We start from the raw sequence: 21,062 nt of genomic DNA on the forward strand, positions 1-21,062 counted from the left end.
ATGATCGATTATAGATATAGATGTATGTATATATATATATATATAGTGCATGCCCCAGTCGCGTCCCCCAACGTAATCATGTTATATCTCCCGACCCACGTGCCCACCACATTTTGAATAATTTACCAGCATTAATATCATCTCTCCCCTGATCCTGATTGGTATTATTCATTCATTCATTCTGATTTCCTTAATTAATCCATCTTGTTCGTTCAACTGTCTTCAAGTGCTGTTACTCCCATTCTCTCCCACACGGAATACATATAAACAAGGGAAGACTGCAACAGAGACTGACCGACTGACGATGGAGTGGGGATTCCCAGCCCCAGCTGGGTCTGAGATTCCGTGCTGCAGCACCACCATCTTGCCCTTCACAAGAGGACAACACCAATCCAAATCCAAATCCAAATGCAGCAGAAGAAGACAAACAGAAACAGTTGGGGGGATCGAAGCCGCCGAAGAAACTAGTAGAATTAATAGTCCCACACCTGCAGCAACTTCCAGCTGCTGCAACGTCAACCCAGCACTCATCTCTGTTTCTGTTTTTGTTTTCTTCCTATTGTATTTCTCAGTGTTGTTGGGTTGCCCCCAAGTCCAAGCAACACCAACATCAACATCACCCCATGACTTCAATCAAACCCGACACAAGAAGCTCAACTACATCAGAGCCCATCTGAAGAACATCAACAGGCCTCCTGTCAAGACAATTCAGGCAATTTGTTGAATTATATACCTACATATATATGAATTCACACCATCCTTTTTCATTTACACAGGCACAAACACATATGTGTATATTTAAATATTTCAATTTTATCCACCTTCCCTTAAAATTGCTTTTTATCAACCATTCCACCCATCATCACCTATCATATTGTTTAATTTCAGAGTCCTGATGGTGATATCATAGATTGCGTATTATCTCACCAACAGCCAGCTTTTGATCATCCTCGATTAAAAGGACAGAAACCGATCATGGTAGTAGGCAATACATACATTCATACATAGATTACTTGGTTGATTCTAACACTAGTAGTAGTGAATATATGTATATATATATATATATATATATAAGCAAAAAGGTTGTTTAATTTTGTGTTGTCATTGTTGAAATTATGTGCGCACTGCAAGCTGGATCCACCGGAAAGGCCAAAAGGGCACCTGAGCGGCGCGGTTGAAGAAGAACAATTTGAGTTTCATCAGTTTCAGGCATGGAGCATGTCCGGCGAGTGTTGTCCGGAAGGCACCATTCCCATAAGAAGAACAAGTGAAGAAGATGTCCTGAGAGCGAGCTCTATCAGAAGATTTGGACGCAAGGCAATTAGAAGGCCTGTGATCAGGCGAGACTCTTCCGGCTACGGTCATGAGGTACGCAACGCAAACGTATCTTTGCTGTTTTAATCTAGCAGATCTCGATTAGCCAGCCAGCCTGTAAGAAGTAGTAGTATATTGATTAATGTAATTTTGATGGGTGGGTGGGTGGGTGGGTGGTTGTTTGGAAAGTAGGACGTGTTGTGTTGTGTTGTGGATCCAATTGCAATTACAGTAATAAGTAAATACAGCATGCAGTGGGGTATGTGAGTGGCAATGAATACTACGGGGCGAAAGCAAGCATCAATGTGTGGGCTCCTCGGGTTGCAAACCAGTACGAGTTCAGCTTATCACAGATATGGGTCATAGCAGGCTCCTTTGCCAATGACCTCAACACCATTGAAGCCGGTTGGCAGGTTAGCCCGGAGCTTTATGGCGACAACCATCCCAGATTCTTCACATACTGGACTGTAAGTACTAAGTAGTAGCTAGTGTTATGTTAACACTTAACATGCATGTGTGAATTGTGATTGAGTGGAGCAGTATTTAATTAGCTAGGGCTTCAAGAATTTACTTGAGTAGTAGTGTTTGTTATGTGCATCATGATCCGATCCATGATTCCATTCCAGACCGATGCGTACGAGGCAACAGGGTGTTACAATCTGCTCTGCTCAGGTTTCGTCCAGACTAACAATAGAATAGCAGTTGGGGCTGCGATATCTCCCATCTCTGCATACAGGGGAGGCCAATTTGACATCAGCTTATTAGTTTGGAAGGTAAACAAACACTATATTCTACTATAATGATTGATAATGTATCGTATGACATACAAATGATTGATTAAAACTGTACATATATGCAGGATCCAAAGCATGGGCACTGGTGGCTGGAATTGGGTAATGGAAGAGGGGGGGTTCTAGTGGGGTACTGGCCAGCACTCCTGTTCACGCATCTTAGGAGGGGCCATGCGACCATGATCCAATTCGGTGGGGAGATTATAAACAGCAGCAGCAGGGGGAGGAGGAGGAGGAGGAGGAGGGCGAGGATGAACAATGCAATTAGATCATCATCAGCAGCAGCAGCAGCATCAATGCACACGACCACCCAAATGGGGAGCGGGCATTTTGCTGGAGAAGGGTTCGGGAGGGCGTCTTACTTCAGGAACGTACAGGTGGTGGACTGGGGCAACAGTTTGATCCCGGCCTCCAATCTCAGGCTATTGGCAGACCATCCAAACTGCTACAGCATCAGAGGAGGGATGAACAGGGTGTGGGGCAACTATTTTTATTACGGGGGTCCAGGGAGGAATCCCAGATGCCCTTAGTTAGAACACTAGGAGGTTAGATCAGATCAGATCAGATCATCTGAAACTAGAAGAGTGGGAGTGGGAGTGTTGCATCTGCGTGTATACTACTAAATCATACTAGCACACAACTGCTGCTGCTGCTGGTACTACTAGTAAATGTAATTGGACTTGAGTTGAGTTGAATTCTGAACAAAGTCGACTTAATATAGTACTATATCATATATGACTCTGACTCAGGCTCAGTTGTCCCTTCTTCTTCTCCTTTATTTTTATTTAGTTTAAGTAAGCGAGCGTGTACCTCCCTTTTCAATGAATCCACCTACCTTTGTAGTAATAACAATTAACAATGATGATAATAACAGGACATACTACAGCTAGCAGGCAGGCAGGCAGGCAGGCAGGCAGGCACAGGTGCATGTGTTAATTAGTGTACAGACACAAACACAAAGCAGCACACCATATAAGTAATAATTCAATGGGATAAGGTGAGGTGAGGTCCATTCTATTCTATTCTATACAATCCCATCGGGATTTGGGAGGTACCTAGGCTACGTGGAAGTGGTGGATATGATTGGCTCCCACATTCTCTTCAATTGTCTCTCTCTCTCTCAATTAACAAAACCTACCTACCTACCTTTCTTCTTTCATTCCCTTCATGCTTAGCCCCACGCACGTTCCATTCGGATTCGAATCCAAATCATAAACCTCAAGCGGATGACCATTTGATTTTTACAAGTCTAGACTTGGTTGGCAGTTCCCCTCCTTCCATGCAAACCAACCTAACCTATGTGTACGTGTGCGCGCTTGACGCAGACAACTCATTCTCACTAATTAATTATGTTAGGATTTGCAAAACATCAACTTAATTATTACAATCTTTACATACAAAATATAGCTAGCTATGCGGGTCGGAAAGCTATCTACAAGGGGAAAGGATATGACCTGTTAATATATTTATTTATTGTATATATATTTGGTGTGTCTGTCCGTCTCTTATTACGGCGACTATCACTATCTGTATATCGTCAAAGGATCCACTGATGAACGGATGGTGAGGAAGCCCAGCCCAGCCCAGCCCAGCCCAGTCCCAGTGATGCTACTTTTTATGTTATTTGAGTTTGGGCTTATCTGTTATCATATGCCCGTGGGTGGATAGATGGATCGGTCCATGGCAACTCACGTGACAGGCACAGGCACAGGACCGGCTTACAGAACAATGTATCTATCTATATATAATAAATGAGCGCATTTTATATGGTGTCCCAGGTAAACAATTTTGTAATTTTCATTTTTATTCTGTTCCGGGCCGGCCCAATCCGATTTTTATATTGGATTTGGGAGAGCAGGCTCAATTCAAATTAAATCTATTATCTAATAATGTAGGTAAGATGAGAATTAAACAATTAAATTATGATTTTATTTTTGATGATATATATATATATATATTTAATTTTTTATTAAATCCGCTTGAATCGCAATTTTTGTTTTGAGTTTGATCGGACTTTGAAACTGTATCTATTTTTCTGCCGGTTGTATCCATATGTTTTTGGTAGGAAGTTGTGGAATTCATTATTCATTATCGGTGGCGTGAAAGAAAGGAGGACAGTTTCCTCTCCTCTCCTCTCCTCTCCTGGGCTACCTCAAGATCTCTCTGCCACGGCACCAACGACACGAATGAGCGAGTATTACGAGATGATCTATATGAGCATTCATCATCCATCAACCAAATTACTACTTTACTGCTGCTATTCCTTAGGCATTCAAGCAAGGACGGAGGGACGAATCCTGACCGTACACGCGTCGCAGCGGACGTGATTATTGGTTGGGTAAACGCCAACAAGGAAAGTGGGGGCGGACAGGGCAGGACAGCTGTGGAGTTTGTGATGCTTCCAGCGAATTCCTCCACGCCACCTCATCACCCTCCCACCCAATCCCAACCCAAATCCAATTTCCTTCCTCCTCCTACTCCCCCTCCAGTGAGTGAGTGAGTGAGTCAGTCAGTCAATTCACAGTTAACCAACCCAACCCAACCCACCCCTAAAATCTCGTCTTCTCAACTCCTGTGTGTTTGACTTGTTAATTCGTCTTCTCTAAATCCAGCAGCAGCAGCAAGTGTTGGATTCTTCTAGTAGACACGGAGACCGACCCAGAATATGTATGTCTCTATATACTAGTTAGTTTATATTATTAGTGTTCATGTAATTTAGGGTGGGTCAGTTTTAATTGTGGGTCCCGGAAATCCGGGAAATCTCTTCTTCTCAGCGGCCAACACTCTGGCACGCATATTCCCTTCTTCTTGACCCCACCCTCGTTTTTGGATTGGGGGCAGAGAGAGAGAGAGAGAGAGAGACGATAGAGGGAGGAGAACACAAACAAAATAGGTATTGGGTGTGTGTGGAGAGAAGAATTTGGTGAATCAACTGCTCCAGCCGAAAAATACAAATCGTTTCTTGTTGCTATAAACGAATGGTAACCAATGTGGAAATCGTGGGGTGGTGACTTCTCTTCTTTCCCATACTTTCAAATAAATAAATAATTTTTTTTTTTTTTCTTTTTATACCCCCTCCCTTACATTCCATTACACACACATATCATATCAAGGACAAGTAGGTAGGTTCCTTCAAAGTTTCAAAATTTGTCCACCCAACCCAGCGTTGTACCTCGTCATTGAGAACGAGGTGCTTCTTGATTTCACTCACGATTCAAGCGCTGGGGGTGCTTGGATTGATTGACTGATTGATTGATAAAGGGCCTTCTCTTGTTTTTCCCTTGAATAAGGCCTATCCTCTCCAAGATAATCTCTATCTTTCTTTCGTGCAAATTTCATCTGTGCCTGCATTTGAAAATTGTTTTGGAAGGGGGAAGGATGATTAGCTGGTGGACATCAACCCTCCAATTGGCAGAGTTGTTTGTGAGTAGCTTGGTGCATTTGTTATATGGATTTTACATATTCAGCACGGCTGTGGCTGGGGATCTCTCTCAGGCACTCAGTGATCGGATTTTCAATCCTAATTTGGCCGATGGTTTGAGGAGGGAGGAGGATTCCATAAAGTCCACCAACGTTGACGGTTTACCTCCCATTGTATTAGTTCACGGAATTTTTGGGTTCGGAAAAGGGGTATGAACACATAATTTCCATTTCCTTGCATTCACATACATGGTTGATGTTAGGGTTCTTGACTTGTCGCATTGAAGCGATTTCAAAATTGAATCTTCGTCGACTCCCGTTGTACAGAGATTAGGAGGCCTGTCGTATTTTTCTGGAGCAGAGAAGAAGGACGAGAGGGTTCTCGTGCCGGATTTGGGCTCTCTAACCAGCATCTATGACAGGTTGGTTGGTTGGTTTCTAATTCATTGCCTAAACATGGCACTTCTCGGATTCTTGTTCCATGTTTTGTTTTGTGGGTTTTTGGATTCAGGGCAAGAGAGTTGTTCTATTACCTGAAAGGCGGGCAAGTTGATTACGGAGAAGAACATAGCAAGGCCTGTGGGCACTCACGGTTCGGCAGAGTTTATGAGAAAGGTCGGATTATGATTATGATTATCATTAGTTGTCATTAATCACACAAGACAACGCAGCACAACACCTTTCTTCTTGTTCTTCCTTTGTTTTTATGTATTCTTTCTGGCAATCAATCAATATCTGATTGATGCGATTGGCCTAATGCAGGGCACTACCCAGAATGGGATGAAGATCACCCAATCCACTTTGTTGGGCATTCGGCAGGGGCACAGGTTGTCCGGGTCCTGCAACAAATGCTTGCCGATAAGGTTGGTTATTGTCTTCTTGTTACCAAATTACCAGGCAGTGAGCGACTTCAAAACTATTTCAGAGGTTGTGCAACTAATTCGTGTAATTTTTTCAGGCATTCAGTGGATACGAAAACACATCGCCCAACTGGGTTCTAAGCATAACCTCCTTGTCCGGAGCATTTAATGGTACAACAAGAGCCTACCTGGATGGAATGCAGTGAGTCTTTTTCTATCCCCTTTATAACCATGATAGATTATAAATTTCTGCAGTGCAACCTAATCCAATCGGGTGCTTGCTTAATCTATCTATCTATCTATCTATTTGATAGAAGTTTCACTTGCTTTGAAATGAGAAAGTTAAAACTTGTTATTAGTCCTCTCCCCCTCCCTTTTCCTCCCAGCCAGGCAGCTTAGTGTTGTTGTGATTGATTTAATCCTTACTTGTATTCTCCCCTCTTAACAGGCCAGAGGATGGCAAGTCGCTGAAGCCCATCTGTCTGCTGCAGCTGTGCCGCATTGGCGTAATTCTCTATGATTGGTTTGATGTTCAGTGGCTGAAGGACTACTACAACTTCGGATTTGATCATTTCAACATTTCCAGGAAGAAGTTAGGCATTTGGGGTCTTGTTGGTTGTCTAATGGGGAAGAGTGGTCCATTTGCAACCGGAGATTGGATCCTCCCTGACCTCACAATCCAAGGATCCATCAAATTGAACAGCCGGATAAATACATATCCTGACACGTATTACTTCAGCTATGCCACCAAGCGGACAAGGAAAGTACTGGGCGTCACTGTGCCCTCCGGCCTTCTTGGGATACACCCTTTGTTATTCATTAGAGTCCTGCAGATGAGCCAATGGCGACACCCCACTGATGTCACTCCTCCTTATAAGGGTTATCGGTGAGTGCTGTGGTCTCCGCCAGTCTCCTTTCTCTTGTTATTCATTAGGCCGTGCATGTTCTTATGTTCATTCGGATGAGCTCGAATCTAGTTCACCCTACAGTGTTGAGTGAATTTACAGGGATGAAGACTGGTGGGACAACGATGGAGCCCTCAACACAATATCCATGACACACCCGCGTTTCCCTGTGGAACACCCAAGCTACTTTGTTGTGAAGGATTCCGACTGCCAGCCTTTACAGCCTGGCATCTGGTCTGTCTCTTTGCCCACCCCCATGCTCATTTTCTCACTATGGGGAAGGAAGGTCTTTCTTTCCACTAAGACTGCAACAAATGTCTTGCAGGTATTACAAGCTGGTGGAAGGCGACCACATCCTTTTCATTGTGAATAGAGAGAGAGCTGGAGTGCAATTCGATCTGATATACGACAGCATTTTCGAGCGCTGTAGGAAGCATGTAATGAGGAAGGCTCAAACCATGCCAAACCAAGTGCAGCAGTAGTCGACTAGTAAACACAATGCTTAACGATTCGAGGGGGAGGGGTGATGGAGATGGAGATGGAGATGGAGATGAGACCAATCTTTTGTATTTGTTGTATACATGTGCTTCATTTCTAGACCTCTGATAATGGCTAAGTAACTGACGTACAGACAGACGGAGACAGAGATGTTATTAAGAAAGAAATACTAACCACTACTACTACTACTACTTGTACGTACATCTATGGCTTCGTCACACACACAACACAGGCTGACATGTCTATGACAGGCAAAATCCTATTGGTTGTAGATTTGCTTTCTTGTTGTGTAATCATCTGTCTATGGAGTTTTGATTGGTCGGATGCATTTTCTGTTACAAGACAAAGACAAAGACAAACTAGATTTCAGATAAAGAGAGAGAGGAACATTAATTAGGCAAGGTATCTGTTGAATATTGGAGGGGTGAAGGTGCGGAAATAGATCACACAGCCTGATTGAGAGTGGGAAATGATGAATCGGGAATTTGAGTTTTTTAAGTAGCAAAAATGTTGGTATCTATCTATCTATCGTAAACATTAGCAGTAGGAATGATAATAAATGCAACAACAGAAGCATCAGGAGCAACTTGCACTCCTCACTCCACTACTACATACATATATAGAAGAATCAACACTGCACTCTGTAGAGGGACTGAGGAGGAGGATGATAATGATGACAAATGATGACGATGATGACGATGACGATGACGATGCTCCAACTTCACCTTTCCTTAAACACCGACAAATATAGAGAGACTTATAATTTACAATAATGCGCAGCGGCAGGGCCTGCCTTAATTAGCTTGGCATTCATCAAATAGCTGCAGTTCTGAAATGCAACTTGATATATTATCTTATTATATTATGGATTGACGATCCAAATCACACATTTTCTGGGTACAAACAACAGCAAGAAGACTTGTTGGCACTGGCACCGGCACCGTGGACTAGGCAAGATATATATATATATATATATAAATCAATATCATTTCTCCGTTAGAAATAAATGTTACTAATATCTATACCTAGAAGATAAAATAAAAGTACGGGCAAGCACCGCTACAGCTACCTCCCGTCATTTCAATCTCTCTCTAGGATATATATATATATATATATATTCAAGAAATTGATCATAAACTATTTTGGAAAAAAAAAAAAGACACTTCTTCCCCAAGGATACGTCTCTTTTGCAAAATTTTTTCCAATTTTACTATTTGAACTTTGTATTTTTTGAAAAAAAATACTCACAAGACATCCCATCAAATATTATTTTCATATCAAATCCAAATTTTTTTTTTTCAAACTCATCAAAAAAAAAAAACACACCCTTATTATAACATACCTCAATCATTAATTAGTTATTATACAATCTTAAACTATATATAACACACTATTAATAATCTTAAACTATATATATACACACTATTAATAAAAATCACGCATTCAAATTAATTAAAAATAAATCCAAACTCCCCGTATATATATAACACCAACTGACCAGACTTAATCCTATTATTATTAATTAATTATAATTTGATTCAAATTTTTATTCATATATAGTATATAAGGATACACGAAAATGAAGTTAGATAGCTAAGCTAGGTAATCAAGCGGAAAGTGGCATCACACTCAACGTCCGTGCATGCGTGCATGACATTGATTGAATAGCTACCATTATTATATAATGATATATATATATATATCTTGGGTAGGATGGTTCCTCCTCGAACACCTTCCCGTCGGCCTAGCGATTCTTCGACTCTCTCTCGAAATCGTTAGTATAGCCTTGTACACATTTCTAACGCACGCTAAAGTAAGAAGACTATAAGATGCACCCCGCAAAATAGAGTGTTTTATTAACTTTCAAAACTAAAGTGAAGTACAAGTGAGGATCCCTCTTATATATAGGCACTCTAATATGGATACGCTATATCGATACGTCATATCTTATCAAATTCACACTTGGATATGCTATATCTTAACAACCTACAGGTAAAGATATATAAATAATCTAAATCTAGTTGATAATCATCAATTCGGTTGAGGGGCGATCTTGGAACTTCTAGAAAGTTCCGGAATATTCCAGGAGGTTCTGGAACATCTTGAAGATCTATGCTAGCCACCCTGTGTTGATGCGCCGCCGACTCGGCGTCCATCTGCATCTTCCTCTCAGCAATACTAGGTCAAAGTTTGGAAGTGAGGATATGCACAGCTGCTGGGAGTGGAGTTGATCGAGTGAACTGATGAGCACCTTAATTAATTAATAGCAGATATGTGAGTGTGCGCGCGTGAATGGGAGGGAAGGGCAGTTAGTTAGGTAGTTATTTAGTTAGTTGGTTATGCAAGATCAAGCTAAAATTACGGATGCCCTCTAATGAATTGATTTCTTTCTTTCTCTCAGTTGTCCCATGCATGCACCGATCCATCAATATCTGCTTCAAGGTCCACCAACCAAGTGTGTCCTTCTCGATCCATGCATTCCCCAAATCAACCATCAACCTTCCATTCCCTATGGCCTATATATATAAATAAAACCCGCTCTCCACATGCATGCCCAATAACCAGATCATCGCCATCTGCGTTAACCAACATCATTCATTCATTCATTCGTTCAAACACTATCACTATAATAATAATAATAATAATAAGAAGAAGAAGAAGAAGAAGAAGAAGCACGCCCTGCCCAACCCACACAATAGTTATTAGTATTTATTTGATTAGTACTAGTAGCTGTTCACGCAATATTAATCATCATATCACATATATAGATAGATAGATACAAGAAGATCATTTATATACATATATTATATCATCGATCGAGTATGGCATCTGCAGCAGGCAGAGGACGGATCCTCCTCCCAGCCCCCGCGCTCTTCTTCTTCCTTCTCATGATCATTACTTCTCAGCTGGCGTCATCCCAACCAGATATGGGTCCAGACGCTGGTCCAGCCGGCGGCGGCGGCGGTGGCGGTGGCGGTGGTGGAGGAGGCGGCGGCGGTGTGGGAGAAGACCCCCCCACACCGTGGGGTCTGGGGAATGCTAACAATCCCCAGCAACCACAACAACCACCCCAGCAGCCCCAACAGCCGCAGCCGCCTCCTGAGCCAGTGGACCTGGGCCCGCCCGTCCCCCTGGAGGTGGGGTTCTATCAGAAAACCTGCCCCAAGGCGGAGGATATCATCAAGGAGGTCCTCACGCAACATTTCCTCAAGGACCCCACACTTGCTCCGGGCTTCGTGCGCCTCTTCTTCCACGACTGTTTCGTCACGGTACGTAACGATGAATGAAGGCAGGAGTGAATGAACCCTGATTGAATTGATGTAACCCTAATTAATATTCATTCATTCATTTATTCATCTATATCTATGGTGGATAGGGGTGCGACGCGTCCATCCTCCTAGACGAGAACCCGACCCACGAGGACGTGGAGAAGGTGGCGGCCCACAACGGGCCCAACATCAAGGGGTACGACGCCGTCGACGAGATCAAGGAGCGGGTGGAGGCGGCGTGCCCCGGGGTGGTGTCGTGCGCCGACATCCTGGCCTTTGCCACCCGGGACGCGCTCAACTACACGGGCACCCCCTTCTTCGAGGTGCCGGCGGGGCGGCGGGACGCCCGGGTGTCGCTGGCGGCGAACGTGGCCCCGAACCTGCCCCTCCCGAATACGCCGGTGCCGGACATCATCGGCATGTTCACGCGGAAGGGCATGAGCCTGGACGACATCGTGGTGTTCATCGGGTCCCACTCGATCGGCACGGCCAAGTGCACGAGCGTGGCGGACCGGTTCCGCGACCCGGTGAAGTCGAAGGACATCGACAAGGGGTACGTGACGAAGATGCTGGGGATGACGGTGTGCCAGAGCCCCCAGCAGACGGTGCCCTTCAACCCCTACTCCCAGAACCAGATGGACGCCCGCTTCTACTCCGAGGTCCTCCGCAACCGGGCGCTGCTCGAGTCCGACGAGAACTTCGCCAAGCTGCCCGAGGCCAGCGGCTACATGAAGCAGTACGCCGACGACCAGGACCTCTGGCTCAAGAAGTTCACCGACGCCATCCTCCGCCTCAGCCAGATCGAGGTGCTCACCGGCAAGCGGGGGGAGGTGCGGAACAAGTGCAGGTTTGTCAATTAATCTATTGATTAATTAATTGATATATGAACTCCTTTCCTCCTCCTCCTCCTCACCATCATCTACCCATATCTATATCTATATCTATATATACTCCAGACTCACTCGCTCACTCACTCAGATCCATCCACCCTTCCTCCCATATCTAGGGCCGCCCAATATAATACATAATCACTACTACTACTACCACTGCTGCTTTCTTTCTACTTGATTAATATTTGCTTTAGGAATCAATATATATATATATATATCCATGGATAAGGAGCTAGGTGCATGCATGATTAATATTGCTTGCCTGGCTACCTCCATTGCTAGCTAGCTAGGTAGCTGGATAATATTACTTACATACATATTTAGACGCTTATATATATGTTATGAACGGAATTCTTGCGCATCATATACATATAATATACATTTGTATCTTAATTTACTGCATGCAGCTTAGACGACACAATCTGTCTGCCTGCCAGTTTTGGAATTTATTTATACATCTTAATTCTTGCGTGATGTGAATTCATCTCTTTGGAGTGGAAATATGCATACACTGCACGCATGTACTTAAAATGATAATTCAATCCAACTGCAACAATATAATCTAAGATATGTGTGTGTTAATCATGCGAACAAACTAGCTCTTTGTTAATTAATTTACTTCATCATCCATATTCATGAATAAAATTGATGACACAAAGCACGTGTACACATATAATGAAATGAAAACAAAAATAGGTTGGAGAGGGAAACTGGCTTTACATTAGTCAGTTCTGGGCGGTGTCTGCAGGTTCAATAAATGTGCTAATACTTAATACTTACTACACAGTAATCAAATACTCTTTACTAAAAAGTAAACTGATACATACATACGTACGTGCGTACGTACATAATGATCAAGCACCTCGATATCCATCCATTCAAACGACTGCAGATCACCGGTATCAATGCTCCTGTATTGACTGGCTTGGCTTAGTTATCCATGGCTTCCTCAATTCAATACCGGTTTATTTTCTTTTTTATTAAGGCTAACAAAAACTGGCCTAATTTGGGAAGACAAGAAAAATTACTATCATTTTTTATAGCCTCAACTCAAATGGTGAAGTCGGAAAAAGTAATAATAAGGTGACGGCCACATAAACAGATCCAAGTTTTTTACCGTATATGCTCTGAAGCCACCTACCTACACATGTGGGTTTCTCTCCAAGAGAAATCTGGTGTTTTTTTATAAGCCAAGGCCACTTTGCATCGCAATCCATCCATCAGCGACCTCCCCAACCACCCGAAAGCAAACTTTTTCTGGAAAATGAAAGCCCTGTGCAATTCTCGATCGAACCTGTATCCAACCCAATCCCAGGCACCTAGAAGCCGCCGGATGCTCCCTCCTAACACCTCACTTCGATTCCCCCTTGCACCCGCACCACGGACTTGTTCAATTAAAGCTGTCCTTGATTCGGCTGCCACCCACGACCTATTCGACATCCGGAACCCCGCGCTCTCCACATCCTATCGGAATCCGTCCTTTTCTGCGCCCAATCGAACTGTTTTGGAGGCCCAGACAAAGGTCTGCACTGGACCGTCTCAGACCAGGCCGCTTAATGTGGAACAAGCTTTCAAGGTCCTCGACACCATTTTAAAGTCAGGTACGTTCCTACTTCTAGCTAGTTGTTCGATTCAAGATATTAGGGTTTTTTTTTTCATCTATTATTATTATTATTATTGAATGCTCACCTCCTAGGACTTGCTGAAGTTGCAATGAATTTTCTTATTTGTTCTGGAACGAATGATAACTACTCTACTTCCTGATTTTCTTGGTTAGTATTTTGCTAGAATGCTTGCTACAGTTGCTCTGTAAAAGTGGTTGCTTTCCCACAAAAGGAAAAACGTTGCTCTTAGGAATTAGGATGATCAGGTCTTGGTGGTGTGAGGTCAGGAGCTGGAGGACAAATATTGGAGTTTACCTGAATTAGCTAATTTATGTAGGCATTATGTTATTGCATGATTGACTACTTTATCCAGTAAATTAGGCACATTTCATACTAGTTGCTTTGATTAAATATGCTCTAGTGTAAATTTCAATGATGAATAAAAGGAGTCTCTATGAAACAGTTTGCACATCAGTGTAGGAGGTGTGATGTAATTTTCTGTATTGTTGCAGCTGGTATTATGGTTAAGAGCTTAAGATCTTAATATATGTTCAATCACAGTTAAGGGAGAGCTCAAAGATGAGGAGGAAGTATCCAATTCGCAACTTGGTGCATTTTTTGCTGCAATGACAATTCGGGCAAATGCTTTTCCTGAGCCAACCCAATGGAGTGAGGGTGAAAGGAGAGCAATGAACTATTACTGGCCACACCTAGTGCGAGTACTTCCACCAGATGTAATCTTTTTAGCTGATCCTGAAGGGTCGCTTATGGGAGTTTGTAGTTCCCTAGGGCCCAGTTTTGTTGGTAATGGGACTTCTGAGATGAGGCTTGTGGGCGCTCTCAGGGAAATTTTGGCTGGGGGTCATCTGGGGTATGAGGAGGTTCAGGGTGTTCTGAGAGATGTTCTTCCATTAAATTCTGAGAGAGGTTCAACTGTGAATGAATCACTGTTTTCAGCGTTTTTGATAGGCCAACGGATGAATAGGGAAACGGATCGTGAGCTAAAAGCATACTGCCTTGCATTTGATGATGAGCATGGTAATCTCTACACCATCCTCATCTTAAACTTATATTAGTCATTTTAGTGAGGCTGAGAATTGACATATTCCTGTTTTCCTTTTCCGTTATTTTTTCGTTATTTAGTTTTTCTTATTTTATCAAGCAGGTCCTGTGCCAGTCACTGATGTTAGATCATTGACCCATTATGGTGAACCCTATGATGGAAACACGCGCTTCTTCAGGAGCACGCTTTTTGTTGCTGCAGTTAGATCTTGTTATGGTGAATCTTGCCTGCTTCATGGTGTTGATTGGATGCCTCCCAAGGTCACAATTCAGTTTTTGTTGCAATTAGGATAGTATCTCCTGAATCTTTAGATGAATCACATGGAGCTATGATACTTTGCTACTCTTGAGCATGCGACTATTTATTTGTCACAAGAGCTTTCCCTTACATATGATTCAACAAATGAAAACCTTAGATGTAGTGACCGCCCATTAATTTGTAGTTCAATATCTCAGGGAGGCATAACAGAAGAGCAAATGCTGAAGTTTATGGGTGCCAATACACACTTAACTCCCTTGCAAGCAAAATTTCTTCTTGAGGTCTCTCTCTACAACTCATTTAAGCGTGGTTGTGTGTATGAGCAGATACATGTTAAAGCACATAGCAAAAAGTTGGTTTTATTTAATTATTCATACTGTTTTTCAGGATGAAGATGCTGGTTTTGCGTATGTAAGTCAACGAGAAGCTCAACCATCATTGTATGGATCTAATCATTCATATCTGATGCAATGCCCATTCTAAACTTTTACTTGTGATAGACATTGCATAATATTCCACAATGTTCTTTTTCTACCCCTCTAGACTATCTTAACAGCTATTTTGTGAACTATTCGTAAGTAATCTTCCTTGCACCCTTTTATCTCTATTCTCTTTGGCATGATGAATTTGAGAATATAGAGTTCAAGGTTCTGTATAAATATTTCCCTGCACTGGAACATTAATTGTGACACTGTTGAATAACTATATACTTCATGTCAACATTGAAAGTGTTTTGAATTATGTTCTACTATTATGCCAACATCATAAGTATACCAGGTTGTTTTTCATATTTATCAATGTATATACATATAGTTTCCTATTATTCAGTATAACATTATCTATTTCTTAGCATGAATAGTTGAGGATACTCCAGAAAGGGTTTTCCTTCTCTATTTCACCTTCATAATTACAGCGTTGATTACTAATTCTTTTTTTTAAAAAAAATTGAACTACAACTTTCTGATCCCCTTGTTTGTTTATTTGTCTTTCATTGGGGTTCTTATATTTTGTCATGGTAGACCATTATTATTTATTTATCCTTTCTGGACTCCTGCATTATTGCTGGTAATATACAAGTCACTTTGTTAGTTTGTTAGTGTGCTGCATTACTGCATTAGAGATTCTATGTTCAAAGGAGCAGTTGTAACCGCACCCCACCTGAGATTTAAATGATTCAAACCTTTCTCCAGATATTCATTAATTCAGTTGAGAGAACATATAAAGAAACGCCCACCGCTGGCAACAACAGAAAAAGTTCAGCAATTTGTACGGGTAAGCCTATTATTTAAAATTGCATTTTTCTAAATTTTTGTAATTGTTCCTCTTCCAAGTGCATGGGTGTTAGATATATATAAGTTTGTATTAACCACATTTCTGACGTATATGCGGGTGTTAATATTCTTTATATTATGTGAGAATGATTCTTATATCACACTCCTATGTCAATTTGTTTCATTATATTTTGCTTCCCAATTAATCTGTCATTAGGCCAAGGGTAGGGAAGCTATTGTTGCTGGATTTTACCATGAAGGCTATGAAGAATCGCTGTTGATGCTGATGAGAAGAAGGGGTGTTCACTCAGGCTTGGTTGTCAAGGTACTTTGTGCTCCGGTCTTGCTCTGAGTTGTTGAGTTTGATTGTCCTGTTTTTCAGGATGACTGAAAAATATGCATATTCGATGACTTGTTTTGTGAGAAAAAAGGGTGAGGAGGGTGCTCTTTCAATGACTACAAGATGGAAGTCGCCAAATGCATCCAAGGGGCTTCCTGTTAATTACTGTTCAGGTTTCCGCTCGCTGGATATGTCTCCTGTTCAAGCAGTGGATGGTGTGTGCTTCTTGTCATTTCTCTGTGCTCTTACTTACGTCTTAAGGATTCTGTTCTTATTGATATGGTGATGCATGCCTATACATCTACTTAAACTTAATTGGCGTGTTCTTGGTTTTCAATAATCTGATGTTATAGGAGTCTCACGCGAGACCTTCAATATGGTTGTTGATGCAAAGGAGTATGGGTTTGAACCATCTGACACTCCAAGAACTGACAGATCCGTAAGTCAAAAAAATCCTTTTTATTCATAAGCGGTGCAAGGTTCATATGTGTTGATGATATCCTCGAGAGGACAAGTTTATGAATGGCTGACCAGCTGAGAGCCATTGATCATTCATGTTCATTGTTTTAGGTGTCTCGAAACATAGAAATAGGGTTGGCGGCTCTGCGAGGTGAGAAAGGTCCAGCATATGATCGAATCGTGTTGAATGCTGGAGTGGTAGATCATTTACTGGGGTGTGATGGTGCAGAAGATGTAGCATCAGCTCTGGATAGAGCTAGAGAGGCCATTGACAGCGGCAGGGCTCTCAAGAGGCTTTTAGGTTACATAAACAAGTCCAATATGTACAAGTAATGATCCGATGTGATTTGATCTGATTCATTCGAAACAAAAAGGTTTTGTACCACACTTGTGATAGTAGTTACACACTGACGAACGGAAAAGGCTAAAAAGGCAGTTGTAGAATATGAACAAAACAAGCACATTACATCCAACTTGTCTGGTAATTTGACTTGCCTTGTAGAGAAATCATTTATGATGAGGCAATGAATGAATGACCTGACCTGACCTGACCAAGTTAGGAGAGTATGAGGGTTAAGTTTGTCAGGTCAGGTTTACAGTGGCAGTTGCAATGCAAGATTGAGGGAGGGAGGGTGGTGCAGCAAGACAACCCAGCCTGCTGTCCTGTCCCTGTCCCTGTCCCGCTGAAAGCAGAGATTGTGATTGATTGATTGATTCAATTGCCATTTGCCAAGAAACAGAGGCCAGAGGAGGGAGGGACGAGGGCAGCACGAGTAGTAGTAGTAGTAGTAGTAGTAATTGTCATCCATCCATCCATCCATCCATCCATCAACTGGAATACTGGATGGCTGTGGCAATGTGCTACGTAGTGTAGTTAGTGTATGTATCTATACCAATCAATCCAAGATATTTATTATAAAGTCATTTTCATTTACCTCTAAACAACAAATAAAAGTCGCCGACGTTCCCGTTCCCGTTCCGGTTCCTGTTCCTGTTGCTTGCTTGTAATATAGTAATAATAATAATGTAAATGATTTCTGCTAATAACAAATGAATAAATGGTCTCCCTCCTCCTCAGCTCCTGCCCTCTAATAAATGCAAAATGTAATGAATGAGAAACAAATGCTTCCTTGTGAATACTTAATTCCTCTTCTATTTATTTCTCCGTCTTCAACTTGTCCATTTCCTTCCTTTCTTTCTTCACTTCTTTGTCCCCTCCTTCCTTCCTTCCTCCCTCCGATTCTCTCCTGCACGCACAATAGTAAACGGAGTGACTGATTTCTCAGCTGAGCTGGGTTGAGTTTACATGAGTAGACGTGACGGGGGCAGCCCAACCCCGCCGTAATGAAACAGAAAACGTGGCCGCGCAGTTCGAGCGCCCTTCACTTCACAGCCTTTCCCTTCATCAGAAGACCCGCACCCGCTGATACCGCAACCTTCTCGAAGACGCCCAGAACTCCCCTCCCGTTCCTCAATTCCAAGATCGAGTCGTCCTCCGCACCCGATTTCGCCGCGCTCCCCTATGACGTTCTCTCAAGAATCGCGGCGTCATTCACGCTCCCTAGTTTAAGGGCCGCGTCGCTCGTCTGCAGAGCGTGGAGGGACGCGCTGAAGCCCTTGCGCGAGGCGATGGCTTTCTTGAGGCTCGGAAAGAAATTCAAGCACGGGCGTGGTGGAGTGAAGCCTAGTTTGAGCAAGGCCTTGGCTTTCTTCTTGAAGGGGGCGGCGCGCGGGTCAACTCTGGCAATGGTGGACGCTGGATTGATCTATTGGGAAATGGGGAAAAGGGATGAGGGGATTGCTTGGTACAGGAAGGCCGCTGACTTGGGTGACCCCGCTGGCCAGTGTAATCTAGCTCTTTCTTACTTGCAAGGTATCTCCTCCCCCTCCCACTCCCCCTCCCCCTCCCCCTCGTGTTTATATTTTGATTCCTGGTTGTCGATTACCCTGTACTTTAGGCTAGCATTATATTACTTACCATTGATTGATCTGATTCACTTTGAATGTAAGTTGCAACGGAACAGAAATTGTTTCCATTAACAGTCTTCTGCATGCGTTGCAAATTGATAAGCTGATTTACCTACAGCCAGTATAATTTATTTGGAGTTCTCTGACACTTTCATTTCGATTATGCTCTTTCTCTGCCCAAATGCCTTTTGGGAACGAATGACGGAGCAAGAACCAATTTTGATGAAATCCATCTTATGATTAACAGAGTGCTTTCGTTTGGTTTGGTTTGATTTGATTTGATTGATGTTTCTGGTTCATATTTTGTAACCTGTTCAATTTTGCGCTTTGGGCAATCACTCACGACTGCAAATTTCTACTCAAGGGCCTGTCTGATTGTTACCCAGGATGCGCTGACGTTTAATGTTTTCTGGAAAAAAAATAGAAAAGTGGAGGAGATAAGATAGATCACACAATAAACATGTAGTCGGTTGGCTCATGGGCCCAAACTATATATTAGCATGCATGCTAACACTTGTTATATCACCTCAATTTTTATTGCCTTACTCTAGCTTTGGGTCATCTAAATGCAAGTACCATGTGAAGAAACCATTCCCTTTAATTGATCTATCATTTGACCTGGAGGAATTACCTTGATGTTTTCTGTCGCCCTGGACATGGTTGTCCGTAACATGCATATGCCCTTTACAACAAGACCCACTGAAGCTGGGGTGCATGGGTTGGCTGCCTAGGATTTATATACAAGTGTCCTATTTATGCATTTTTATTTATCTGAAGATAGGAACTACTAGAATGACCACCATGCTATCCAATCCATTCTAGGCTATGTGCTGATGCTCATGTAAAATGTTGCAGCGAGTCCTCGAAAGGCAAACGAGGCAATCAAATTGCTATTCAAGGCTTCTTATTCTGGTCATGTCCGTGCTCAATACCAACTTGCACTATGTTTACATCAAGGTCAAGGAGTGGCTCAAAGTCTCCAAGAAGCGGTATCCTGTATTTATTTATTTATTTATTTTGTGTGTATTGTGGTTTTTGTACAATGACCTGCAGGGTCTCTTCACAATCGCCTATTAAACTTATATAATGTGTTACTTCTCAATCTGGATGTAAATGCAAATAAATAAAGTGGTGCCTGAGAGCGTCTATAGCTTCTGAACTACAACTATGATTAAAGGCTTCCCATGTAGAGTAAATTATGCATCAACTGGTTTTTATGTCTCTTAAAAAAACTTTGGGTATTATTCTCGCTGACAGGCTCGATGGTATCTAAGAGCTGCAGAAGGGGGATATGTCCGTGCAATGTATAATACATCTTTGTGCTACTTAATGGGAGAGGGCTTGGTGAAGTCTCACAGGTTAGCACGAAAGTGGATGAAGAAGGCAGCAGATCACGGTCACTGCAAAGCTCAGTTTGAGCATGGGCTCAGTCTCTTCTCAGTATGTAATACAAAACCACACTAAATATCTCATAGCAGTACACGCTGTAGAAATGATAAAACGCTCCCTCCCTCAATACTTTGTTTACAAGTTGCTGTAAATATTTCAGACTCGATTAAGTAGTGCCTCCCTCAATACTTTGTTTACAAGTTGCTGTAAATATTTCAGACTCGATTAAGTAGTGCCGCATGAGATGAGATGGAGCTGATTTTGATGATTCTGTTGCTATGACAGGAAGGTGATATGATGAAGGCTGTCGTGTACTTGGAGCTGGCCACAAGGGCCGGGGAACGGGCAGCTGCTCATGTTAAAAATGTAATACTTCATCAATTATCTTCCAGCTCGCGGGACAGGGCAATGTTTCTTGCTGACTCCTGGCATGCTTTGCCTTCCTCCTCCCGCTGATACGATCATGTTTACCACCCGCTCCTGTGATTGTGACCGGCAACTATTATGTTATTATAACATCGTTAGGCATAGCATATGCAACAGTTGTTGGTTTCCTTGTTGCAATGCAATAACAAGGAAAGTCTTCCAGTTGAAAGAGTGTTAAGTTTTTTGACTTGTGGATCAACGACAACCTGTTGATAATGATGCAGTTTGGTATTGTACAGATTTCCCCTTCGCTAGCCTGCCATAGCCATCCATATGTTTCTTCTTGGCATAAGCTACACTACTGCCCTCTGGTGGCTGGCTGGCAGGCCGACCGTCC

General features: G+C 42.5%; 5 protein-coding genes across 5 annotated transcripts; all 5 read left to right on the plus strand.

Moving 5' to 3' along the window:
• The first annotated feature begins 99 nt into the window (after positions 1-99).
• On the plus strand, positions 100-2,821 carry LOC127260871 (uncharacterized). The gene is made up of 6 exons (XM_051288861.1): positions 100-712; positions 889-978; positions 1,132-1,368; positions 1,563-1,781; positions 1,941-2,087; positions 2,174-2,821. The coding sequence occupies exons 1-6, from the start codon at positions 305-307 to the stop codon at positions 2,633-2,635; spliced, it is 1,563 nt and encodes a 520-aa protein (XP_051144818.1). The 5' UTR covers positions 100-304; the 3' UTR covers positions 2,636-2,821.
• Positions 2,822-5,175: 2,354 nt separating this feature from the next.
• On the plus strand, positions 5,176-8,112 carry LOC127260872 (uncharacterized). The gene is made up of 8 exons (XM_051288863.1): positions 5,176-5,735; positions 5,853-5,947; positions 6,037-6,140; positions 6,288-6,388; positions 6,484-6,587; positions 6,834-7,271; positions 7,393-7,524; positions 7,616-8,112. Exons 1-8 carry the CDS (start codon positions 5,484-5,486, stop codon positions 7,770-7,772), a joined length of 1,383 nt encoding a protein of 460 aa, XP_051144820.1. The 5' UTR covers positions 5,176-5,483; the 3' UTR covers positions 7,773-8,112.
• Positions 8,113-10,440: 2,328 nt separating this feature from the next.
• Positions 10,441-12,410, plus strand: LOC127261051 (peroxidase 5-like). The gene is made up of 2 exons (XM_051289206.1): positions 10,441-11,057; positions 11,165-12,410. Exons 1-2 carry the CDS (start codon positions 10,611-10,613, stop codon positions 11,915-11,917), a joined length of 1,200 nt encoding a protein of 399 aa, XP_051145163.1. The 5' UTR covers positions 10,441-10,610; the 3' UTR covers positions 11,918-12,410.
• A 639-nt stretch (positions 12,411-13,049) lies between these two features.
• Positions 13,050-17,437, plus strand: LOC127260503 (uncharacterized). The gene is made up of 10 exons (XM_051288237.1): positions 13,050-13,548; positions 14,113-14,589; positions 14,717-14,874; positions 15,070-15,153; positions 15,260-15,312; positions 16,063-16,144; positions 16,361-16,468; positions 16,575-16,698; positions 16,837-16,922; positions 17,054-17,437. The coding sequence occupies exons 1-10, from the start codon at positions 13,212-13,214 to the stop codon at positions 17,273-17,275; spliced, it is 1,731 nt and encodes a 576-aa protein (XP_051144194.1). The 5' UTR covers positions 13,050-13,211; the 3' UTR covers positions 17,276-17,437.
• Positions 17,438-18,034: 597 nt separating this feature from the next.
• LOC127260504 (F-box protein At1g70590) lies at positions 18,035-20,963 on the plus strand. Its single transcript, XM_051288238.1, has 4 exons — positions 18,035-18,815; positions 19,766-19,899; positions 20,168-20,350; positions 20,585-20,963. The coding sequence occupies exons 1-4, from the start codon at positions 18,287-18,289 to the stop codon at positions 20,753-20,755; spliced, it is 1,017 nt and encodes a 338-aa protein (XP_051144195.1). The 5' UTR covers positions 18,035-18,286; the 3' UTR covers positions 20,756-20,963.
• Positions 20,964-21,062: the final 99 nt, after the last annotated feature.

Source organism: Andrographis paniculata, unplaced genomic scaffold, assembly GCF_009805555.1.
Source record: "Andrographis paniculata isolate CXL003 unplaced genomic scaffold, ASM980555v1 Contig62END, whole genome shotgun sequence".
In the NCBI taxonomy this organism is placed as follows: Eukaryota; Viridiplantae; Streptophyta; class Magnoliopsida; order Lamiales; family Acanthaceae; genus Andrographis; species Andrographis paniculata.

Bases quoted from the DNA above. Each gene is read 5' to 3' on its own strand.
- LOC127260871 (XM_051288861.1), top strand. From the start codon at position 305: ATGGAGTGGGGATTCCCAGCCCCAGCTGGGTCTGAGATTCCGTGCTGC. The intron at 713-888 runs GCAATTTGTTGA...GTTTAATTTCAG, and splicing joins CTCCTGTCAAGACAATTCAG to AGTCCTGATGGTGATATCAT. The intron at 1,782-1,940 runs GTAAGTACTAAG...ATTCCATTCCAG, and splicing joins GATTCTTCACATACTGGACT to ACCGATGCGTACGAGGCAAC.
- LOC127260872 (XM_051288863.1), top strand. From the start codon at position 5,484: ATGATTAGCTGGTGGACATCAACCCTCCAATTGGCAGAGTTGTTTGTG. The intron at 6,141-6,287 runs GTCGGATTATGA...GGCCTAATGCAG, and splicing joins CGGCAGAGTTTATGAGAAAG to GGCACTACCCAGAATGGGAT. The intron at 7,525-7,615 runs GTCTGTCTCTTT...AATGTCTTGCAG, and splicing joins CCTTTACAGCCTGGCATCTG to GTATTACAAGCTGGTGGAAG.
- LOC127260503 (XM_051288237.1), top strand. From the start codon at position 13,212: ATGAAAGCCCTGTGCAATTCTCGATCGAACCTGTATCCAACCCAATCC. The intron at 14,875-15,069 runs GTCACAATTCAG...TCAATATCTCAG, and splicing joins TTGATTGGATGCCTCCCAAG to GGAGGCATAACAGAAGAGCA. The intron at 16,923-17,053 runs GTAAGTCAAAAA...TCATTGTTTTAG, and splicing joins CTCCAAGAACTGACAGATCC to GTGTCTCGAAACATAGAAAT.
- LOC127260504 (XM_051288238.1), top strand. From the start codon at position 18,287: ATGAAACAGAAAACGTGGCCGCGCAGTTCGAGCGCCCTTCACTTCACA. The intron at 19,900-20,167 runs GTATCCTGTATT...TCTCGCTGACAG, and splicing joins CTCAAAGTCTCCAAGAAGCG to GCTCGATGGTATCTAAGAGC. The intron at 20,351-20,584 runs GTATGTAATACA...TTGCTATGACAG, and splicing joins ATGGGCTCAGTCTCTTCTCA to GAAGGTGATATGATGAAGGC.
- LOC127261051 (XM_051289206.1), top strand. From the start codon at position 10,611: ATGGCATCTGCAGCAGGCAGAGGACGGATCCTCCTCCCAGCCCCCGCG. The intron at 11,058-11,164 runs GTACGTAACGAT...TATGGTGGATAG, and splicing joins TCCACGACTGTTTCGTCACG to GGGTGCGACGCGTCCATCCT.